The sequence below is a fragment of the Tarenaya hassleriana genome, unplaced genomic scaffold (genome assembly GCF_000463585.1).
Source record: "Tarenaya hassleriana unplaced genomic scaffold, ASM46358v1 Cleome1, whole genome shotgun sequence".
NCBI classification, from domain to species: domain Eukaryota; kingdom Viridiplantae; phylum Streptophyta; class Magnoliopsida; order Brassicales; family Cleomaceae; genus Tarenaya; species Tarenaya hassleriana.
This window is the reverse complement of record NW_010960187.1, coordinates 2,331,896-2,341,457: the sequence shown is the minus strand read 5'-3', so window position 1 is coordinate 2,341,457 and position 9,562 is coordinate 2,331,896. Positions and strand designations below refer to the sequence as shown.

General features: G+C 37.9%; 2 protein-coding genes across 3 annotated transcripts in view; both read right to left on the bottom strand.

The window, feature by feature from the left end:
- LOC104806101 overlaps positions 1-364 on the bottom strand; it is a 1,376-nt gene extending 1,012 nt beyond the window's left edge. The window contains exon 1 of the mRNA XM_010530819.2: positions 19-364. Coding sequence (XP_010529121.1) covers positions 19-196 — 178 coding nt within the window. The 5' untranslated portion in view covers positions 197-364. The remainder of the gene's footprint in view (positions 1-18) is intronic.
- Positions 365-840: 476 nt separating this feature from the next.
- LOC104806096 (protein SCAR2-like) lies at positions 841-6,663 on the bottom strand. 2 transcript variants are annotated; one of them, XR_770581.2, is made up of 10 exons: positions 6,329-6,663; positions 5,912-6,075; positions 5,386-5,509; positions 5,169-5,298; positions 4,839-4,900; positions 1,810-4,711; positions 1,618-1,704; positions 1,409-1,516; positions 1,187-1,299; positions 841-1,081 (listed from the first exon to the last, which is right to left on the bottom strand). XR_770581.2 is itself a non-coding variant. In XM_010530815.2 (9 exons), the coding sequence occupies exons 1-9, from the start codon at positions 6,481-6,483 to the stop codon at positions 1,246-1,248; spliced, it is 3,786 nt and encodes a 1,261-aa protein (XP_010529117.1). In that variant the 5' UTR covers positions 6,484-6,663; the 3' UTR covers positions 841-1,245. The 2 variants fall into 2 exon arrangements, 1 of the variants encoding a protein (XP_010529117.1); XM_010530815.2 differs by having other exon boundaries at positions 841-1,299.
- Positions 6,664-9,562: the final 2,899 nt, after the last annotated feature.

Below are 9,562 nucleotides of genomic sequence, written 5' to 3'. Positions count from 1 at the left end.
GGGAAAGGCGGCGGCTCCTGCCGATGTCGGCGGCGGTTGCAACGGCGGCTTCACCACTGGTGCTCTCAGCCATCTTCACCGAAGCGGAGCGGAGATTTGAGGAGACGGGCCGAATCGATTTCGATGACTTGACGAGTTTTAAAGACGCCTCCGCCGCCGCTCTCACCCCTGTTTTGGTGGGAATTGATTTTCCCATAAAAGGGAAAAAAAAGAAGATATTCCCCCCCTCCCCCTCCCCCCGATTCTCTCTGGAGATTCGAGAACCCTAATTGGTTTCGCTTTTCGACTTCGATCGTCTCCAGCAACTTTTTTTTTTTTTGCGGGAGATTGACTCTATGTTTCCCCCGGGGATTTGGGCGGTGACGGTAAGTGATGAACAGCGAGACTCGAAAAGGGTTTGTAAGTGACTTCACACTTGAGATGATCAGTCGTGGATTTTAAAATTTTCAGTTTCAAATCAAATTCAGTTTTAACGTTTTCAGTTCATTTTTTAAAAAAACAATGGCATGTAATAGCTTTAAAAACTATATTAAGGGATTTTAACAAAAAAAAAACTATATTAAGGGATGAAAATTCCTAAAGTCATCACTTTAAATGACTTCGCACTTAAGATGATAAGTCGTGAATTTTATAATTTTCAAACAAAGTCAGAATCACAGATTTTTTTTTTTGTTTACGATCGTCTTTTCAATTTTTTTAAAAAAATAACATGTAATAACACTTTAAAACTACGGTAAAAGGGATGGAAATTCTTAAAATCATCGCTTTTAAGTGTAGTATCGATTTTCGTGTTTTTTTTAAAATTAAATCGGAACAACTAAAAAATATAAACCACCTTCCTGATGAACTGCAAAATAAACTTCTTACTCCTTTTGTCTTGTGTATTTTATTATTATAAATAAGAAAAGAAAAAAGAGAACGAATGAGGAATATATATACATTACGTGGGAGACAGAACATACTGTAATAAATAAACGCATGAAAACCACCGATGATTACACCGTCTACTACTGAGAAGACCCAAAGCTTCTTTTACAAAAATTCTTGAATATTTTTTTTTTCTACTTACACCTGCAGGCACCTATACAGAGCGACACATATGTATACGTATGTATAATATCCAAAGATTTCTATAAAAAAAAAAACAAGTGATGTTTTTTTTTACATTTATGAGAAATTAAATTACCTGGTAAAAGCACCGAGTGTTTTGGGTAAAACAACAGCATGAAACAGGAAGCTGTGATCTCAAGAATCACTCCAACTGTCTGAATCATCGTCCTCGTCGCTCCCTGCCATTGCCTGCGCCATTTTTCAATCAGTTCAGTTCCAAATTTTCTCCTTTACCCAAAAAAATAATGGATAATATGATCATTAATCATTTAAAAAGACAGGGAGGAATGAGGATGACCTGGCGGATAGTGTTTGCCTTCTCTAAGATGGCAGCAACCTTTAAGTTTGTCTTGGGGCCGGCTTGGATGTTAGGTCGTGCCATCCCTGCTGGCTTCAGATTAATGGACTGTATCCACCATTCATTAACAGCTCCCACAACATTATTAGCATATACGATCCCAAATCATATTTTAAGTTTTCTACGGATCATGTGGCAATGTACGTTACCTTGTTTCGAATCTGCGCCAGGAACGAATTCTTACCCTCTTCCTTTGATTCTGTAGGCAACCGTACCCTCTCAGGCACCTTCCTCATCTGCGAATACATCCGGGAAACAAGGGGAAAAAATGATCAGATTGACGACGCTTAATGGATAGTAGACTTGCAAGTGTACTCCAGACAAGACATGACCGTTATTACCGTGCTTCTGTCATGAGCTGCTACTGCATCAACAAGCGGACTTCTCGGCCGAGGAAGCTTTACTGTAGGAATTTCGTTCGGTTTCTCGGAGTTCGAGATCGGTGCCAACGCAAATGCGTTGACAGGCCACATTGCATCTCCCACAGAAGAACCTGGACGCATCTTCTGAACAGATGAGCTCGACGGTTCGGCTGTTTCTCCGTCCAAAGCGCAAGGAACAGACTGACCCTCCTCTTCCGCCTCTGTTGACTGTGTAGGAGTCCGAGCTTTGGTGTCGGAGAACCGGTCAGAATCTCTCGAACTTCGTGAAATGCGCTCAGACATGTCGTTGAGATCTTGATCTTCTGTTGGTTTATCGTGATGCAGCTCGTGGCATTGAACTGGATGGTCGGTGACAGAATTGTGCTCTTCAGATGCATTGTTCACAAACTCTGCAGGAAATTGTTCTGATCGGCCACCTTCTAGGGTTTTTGGTGAAAACCCTAATTGAGTGTTCAGGCTAGATCCAACAGGAGGCGCTGCTGAGAGAGGAGACGTAATGTTTTCAACTGATTCTCTCGACAAGGCGGGACTAGAAGAATGTTGGACCTTTCCTACAAACCATTGCATAGGAGGAAGAGGAGGCAGTGGCGGAATCTCTTCAAGTGATGGTGGAGCTGCCTTAGGAATTAAACCGAGTCCAGGAAAAGTAGTTTCATGATTCAAGGCCTGTGCGGAACTGTTTGATTCTGAGGACAAACCTTGGCAAACATCAGACCGCAAATATTCTTCATCTGTGAGTACATGGTTTGCTGAAAGCTTGTGCACCTCAATTGATTTCTCAAGATCCAACGAAACGGAATCTAGAGATGTCCGAAGAGTTAAAGACTCGCCATTTTCCAAGTCATTGTCGTCTAGGGCAACTGGTGACGAATGCTGGACAATATCCAGACCTTCTAAAGTGCCTTCCAGTGGGTTTGTTTGCGTATTTCTCTCTAACTCGGGATTACATTCTGCCAAGAATGTCTTGTCGGACTCCAGAACTTTATCACGGCAAAACTCTCCAGCACCAGAAGGAATTTCATATGTTTTATCTGATGTAATAATAAGTGGAGAACATGTTGAAGTAGAAGAGCATTTACTCTCTATTTGGTTACCATCGCTACAAGCAGTGTCAGCATCATTACCAGACGTAGCGAGCTCTTCTTTAAGGACAATATCAGGGGCTTCAGTGTCCAAACTTACAGGATCATGGAAGCCATTATCATCCACAAAACTGGAATGGCATTCACCAGATATTGTACTATAAGTTGGTGAAGCATCTCTCATCGATTTTTTATCTTCTGAGAAAACGTCAGAAGTCATCTTACTGTCAATAACTTCAGTAGGCATCAGAGTTCCATTCACCAATGTAACTTCATGGGACTCAGAAACAAAATCATCAGTAGTGGTGCCAAATGTTGGCGAATGTTCATTGGAGAGATCAGCAACTGCAGTTTGAGAATGAACTTCAGAAATTACCTTAGTCACCGTCACATTCTCACGTTCATCATCTAGATTGTTGTTTGAGTGGATGTCAGCTGCTGCAATAAGATCGTCATCTAAGCAAGGTGATCGTTGATCCATTGGACTTACATCAGACTGTCTAGAATCAGTGGTTGAATTTGCTAAATTTTCAGACATGTAATCAACCTCACAATTTGTTTTGGTGGTATCGTCAATGGCCGTGTCATATCTGTTTCCTTCAGAAGATGAAACAGCCAACCAAACTTCAGAAGAGAAGCTTGGATCTGTAACATCCAAAAGAGTACCTGAAGTTGAAGAATCAACAGGGCCCGTGCTGCTTTCATCACTGCCTCCTTTCTTCGGATCATTTTGTGCTAAAGATTGAACTATTGAGGAATGTGAACCAGAAATCTGTGAGACAGATCTGGGACTTGAACTTGTACAAGGTGAAGTACATGATGCCTGGCGGTCCACATCATTTCCATTGATCAATTCCTGCTCGCCGGAATCAGACTCTTGAGCATCCTTGTTCCCATGAGTAACATCGGATGTGAATTCCACTGGCTCACTCTTACAAGTACCAGTAGAAGGTAAAAATTCAGCAGTTTTCTCGCCATCAGACAAATCATTTTCAGTGGATATGTTTGCAGCATCGGAATGAGAATAACTAGATCTCCATCTCAAAAATAAGCTGCGCCCGTTTTCTGAGGCTGATGTGTTTCTGACTGATTGAGAATCTGAAAATTGTGGTGGATCTTCGATCTTGTCCTCATACACATCAGAATCTGAGTCATGTTTTACAACACCTAAAGCATCTGATCTATTCCTAGGTCTACCATCATCGTCTATTTCCGTTTCTGACTCCATGGTGGCAGGTGCATCCACATAATTGTCGACCTCGCTGGTTAAATTTTCAGAAAAACACGTATACTGAAGATTCTCTGGTACTCCATTCAAATTAGTCTGCAAATCCTTTTCAACAATTCTATCAGAAACAGAGGATGCAATCTCCTCTGCCTCACCATGAGTAGAATCAGGCACTGTCTCCATGTCTTTGTCAATGAAATCCCCATTCAAGTTATATGTTGGTATATTCTCCTGCTCATTTGGTGATGAAACCTCTGTTTCTGTTCCTTGTGATGATTTTTCCACATCACCCACCGTACTGATTTCAGGTATTTCAGTTACCGAATCTTTGGCATCATCCATATTCCATGTCAACAGTTCTGGACTTGAAGCGATTCTTTCATAACTTGTTCCGTGATCTACAGACATCTGCACAAACTTTTCCATGTAACTTTCCCCTGATTTTGAGCTAAGTGCATATCCATCCAATTTTCTTGTTTTCAATTTCACAAGGCGTGTTGGATCTGCATGAACACCTTGTACACGCTCCTCAAGAAACAGGTCATGCAATCTGTAACAGTTGTTAGAGATTTAAGTTCCCAATCATCAATCAAGTCAAATACAAATGAATAAAACGAAGGAAACTAAACATATGATAGAAATGGCAAATATGTGAAACACATAATAAGAACACTCACTTGGCATGCGATGTTGGTGCTATTTCAGGTGTTCCCCCATTCCTCCACTTTGATCCTCTTTTCTGCAACCCAACCAAGGAAAGGAAGGATTTAAGGAAAAGCGACGAGGAAAGGAAGAGTTGAACATTCAAGAACACAAAGACAAGGCGCCTGAATTGGTCCGAGGAGGATGTCTATGCTCCAAATACAGTGATATACAGAGTCAAGACATTCAAACCCTTATATGGTCATCAAATATACCATAAAAGGAGAAAAACTTATATCAAAATGCACCATAGTGCAAAACCCGGCCATAGCTTGAAGATAACAATCTCTCCCTTCCGGCAGTACCTTTGCTCTGTGAGATTTTTTCTCTCTCTGGATTTCAGCCAAAGATGCTTCAGAGGATGATGTTGCAAGCCTAAAGAATGATGGATCGGTGTAGCGCTTCAAACACGCCCCAGCTCCCGCGACATCAAATCTAATAGACATGATAAAGAAAATGTTATATATTCAGCTCTAACAAATGATCACTGACGAAGAAAAGATCTTAATTGAGAAACTATACTTGTCCAGATGAAACAACCGTGGGGGACCACGACATTCCTCGTATGAATCCATCACACAACGAGGTAAATCTCCACGGGTAATCAAACTCTGCTCCAATTGCACATTTGGACGCCAGTCCACACCTAGATAAGAAGTGCAGAGTCAGGTGAAAACATCCAAGAGCATAGTCAACTGGATCATAAATGCCTACAAGGAATACCAATACCAGCAAGAGTTAATCCATCCAGAGACTGTCTATGCTGTGACTGTGTTGATATAAAGAAATGACTAGACATTATCGGAATCCTCATCTACTAAAGCTTTAGATAAACTCACCCAAATGCAAAGTTTTTAAAATAATAACACTGTTGCTATGAATGATATGTATACCGAGAATACTGATGGGAAATGGAAGAAGAACAAACAAGACAAACTTGCTTCAAGCATTATATCAATTCCTACATTATGTGAACAGGATATCTATTGTCTTTATGATTCGATCCACCTACTGGCGTAAACCAAGGCTCTAGCAAAACTTATCTCACCTGTGTTGGAAAAAAACAGGGAACAATCAGTCCGCGACAGGAAGGCCTTCTCGACGGAAGGGAATTCTGCTTCCAATTGTTGCACACGAACCATCACAGCATGGCCTCTTGCTGCAGTCGTCATTACTTCTTCGTGCAAGTCATGGAACATCTCAGCGGCAAATCTTCACTCGAACAGCAAGAAATTCAATCAACCCCACCAAATATGTGACAAAATTGAGCTTCCGCAATCAAATTCCCATTACAGGATCATCGAATTCGCAAAATGCTTCATCAAGTATGCCAATGATTTCAAATCACACGGTTTAGTCATAGCGATGTAACTCCCAAACTCCGAATTCGACCGAAGTTTAAGCCAATTGCGGGAAGTTCCAACAAGAAGCAAAAATCAAATGGCTAAAGCTGAGAGAAACTCACTCGGCGAGGTCACCTAGCTGACGCAAGATGCCGACGAGCCCAGCCATGGCGACTCCTTCGAGCAGAGCCTCGGGATCATCCTTATCGGCGTCACGGTACAACTCCGGATCCGCCAATCCGTACTCGCTACGTATCTGGTACCTCGTAAACGGCATTATGATTCCTCGCCAGCTCTCCAGTGCTTGTTCAAAGGCAGAATTCACCAGCAAGAAACCCTAGCTCATTCTCTCTCTCACTCTCCTGACAGCTGACGTTAGATCTTGTGAGGATACACCACCATCGCTGTCAAGAATCGGGACCAACTTTCTATGGATTCGAAACGACGAATGATGGAACACAACACATTCATGGACTGAAGAAGAATTTTCTGTGTATTTCTCCGCTTTTAAATCGGCCCAACTCGCAGGGCTGGCTCTTGGGCCGAGTAACCGTTTTAGACACGTGTCCGTCCCTCCGTCGAATCACGAAATATATTGTTCGTAAGGAATAAAAATTCAACGATATGGACCGTCAAAATTAAAATTTTAGATCTAAGTTCTGTCTTAAAATGGAAGGCATGAACGTAGGGTAGGGCCCATTATGAAAAAGCTCACGTTAACGTATTTTATTTGATTCTGTTGCATTGGCCAGACAAAAAAAAAAATACAAAATCAATTAAAAAACACAAACAAAAATAAATTTATTGTCGATTTATTTTCATTTTTTAAAATTAAAACGTAATATGCTTCATGGCTACGTATGTGATACAGCCGTTAAATTTGTGTGTGTGTATGTATATATATGATAAACAAATTTCAACCCTCTCCCCATCATATTCTCATAACGAATCATTTGTCCTCTAGCCTTTTTGATTGCATAACACCACTAAAATTAAATAACTATGCAATATTTCCATCGATTATTAAAATTATAATTTATTTGCTCACACTTTGTCTATTTCATCATTCGCCAATCAATTCGTACAATTTTCGCATTCGCATATTTGTCTGCGCCGACTATATATTTCACATGACAGAGTTGTGATGAAAACGTAAATTCTTATAGTTTATTTTTTTTCAAGATAACCAAAAAAATGTTAAATATATAACGAAATCGTCGCTAAATTATATTCAAACAAATACATATAGATTTGTTGTTTTGGTGAGATAATCCCAAAGAAATAGTTCTAGAATATATTTAAAACAAAATATCCATTAATAATTTGAAAAGCTATTTTTATCTTTTTTATTTGGAATTATATGGTTTAACTTAAGGAGTAAATTGGCGGTGTAATAACCTTAAAGTATTATAGTTTCTTAAGATATTATTAAGATTTATCTTATTTTTAGGTTATAAGTTTAATGAATGAACATTCACACAAGAATACGGGTCATTGTACACCTACAAGATGCATGCGATTTTTTTTTTCTTATGTTGGCATATGGTAGGTGCTTTGGTTATATAGTATTCTTAAAATTTAAATAAATGAGAATTATTGGAAAGAGTAGGAGACTTATATATATTTGACAGATTTGCTTAGAACGATTATAATAAATTAACATATTTTTATTTTTATTTTTTTTGTATTCAGTCCGTTTGCTTATGATCGAAGTCACTGACTTCACATATACATACCGTCAACATATGATATACATAACGCCTCCATTCACAACCAATATTTATTCTAAACACACAAATGATGATCAATCGATGCCTCATTAAAATAATCAGCAGTGATTAATTAACTCGGTTAAACAATATCCGATGAGATCCGGATCCTGCAAACTCATTGATTAGTCAAGTTGGAATATTTTTAAATTATTATTGTTATTTATCGAGTAATTAATAATAATAATAATAATTCCGATATGTTTGACCTTCGAGATCTTATTTCGTGGCAACCAGGCTGGGCGTTGGTGCAACCAATATTCTTGGAGTTCATATCATATGCCTATTCCATATACATATATACGTATACGCGTACACATGCATATGTAATATATGTATGTATACACACACACATATCTATATATATATATATATATATATATATATATACTCCCTTCCACATTGATACACAATTTTGCAGAGCGGAGACACCGGTGGATTTTAATTTAGATTCAACCAATTATTATATGGGTGAAGGCATAGCAGTAGCATTAATTATCCATCACGAACTATTGGAGACATTGAAGGGTTTTCTATTTTAATAAGTAAATTATTTTTTTATGCGACCTATTAGTCTATTACTAGCTTTGAATATTTATGGACGATCTCGTTTTTTTAGCAGATTTTTTTTTTGATAACCAGGATGGTTCCCCGGAATTTCGGTCCGATTACATCCACTCTAGGCCCGAGACCATTCTTTGTATATAAATTATTTTGATTCAGAAATTACATCCCTCCCTACCAATGGAATCGAACCCAGATCTTAAAGTTTTTTAGCAGATTTATTGTTTCATTGCTGTTTTTTAGGTTTATATACACGTTTTATCTGGATATCTATCTTTCAAATAGTTCTATAATCCATTGTTGTCTTACATAGATTTATTTGGAACATGTTTTTTATTTATTTTGAAGATCTGTTCCTCTTAATTACGCTTTCGTCCTATTGAACGTAATCAGAGTGGATGCGTAGTGCAATTGTTATTATTATTATTATTATTATTATTATTATTATTATTATTATTATTATTATTATTATTATTATTATTATTATTAAATACAATATATATTATATAGTTACATTTATTATTACGGGTTACATAAAAATGTATGTTTGTGTAGGACAGCTCAGTGACTGACTGCGTTACATAAACCAACTGGCTTCGTCTACGATCTAATGGCAATCCCACCCCGATCTCCGGAACCCTTGCTTCTCTCCCACCGCATACTCCTTTTTTTTAATCTTTAAATGCATTTTTATTAATTAATTTTCTAAAAAATTATTTTATATGTCTTTTAAAATTGGTAATTAAATGTATGATTCAGTCTCCCCTCAACGCAAATGAATTTTGGATCTGGCATCTATAAGGCTAATGAATGTTAGGTTAAAGTATATATTTTATATATGACAAATATTACGAATTATATATATATATATATATATATATATATATATATATATATAATTAGAAAATGTTACATTGTTTATATTACATGAGTTGTCATCAAAATTACATTAATGCCGGATGGAAGATACTAAACCAAAAAAAGAGTAGTTGTGAACGAATTGTCAAATTAGCAAATTAAATT

What these genes read in the sequence shown, in the direction of transcription:
- LOC104806096 (XM_010530815.2), bottom strand. Translation starts at nt 6,483, where the DNA reads ATGCCGTTTACGAGGTACCAGATACGTAGCGAGTACGGATTGGCGGAT. An exon ending in CAGCTAGGTGACCTCGCCGA is followed by an intron (nt 6,076 to 6,328) that starts GTGAGTTTCTCT and finishes GTTCGAGTGAAG; the next exon opens with ATTTGCCGCTGAGATGTTCC. An exon ending in AAAAATCTCACAGAGCAAAG is followed by an intron (nt 4,901 to 5,168) that starts GTACTGCCGGAA and finishes GTTGGGTTGCAG; the next exon opens with AAAAGAGGATCAAAGTGGAG.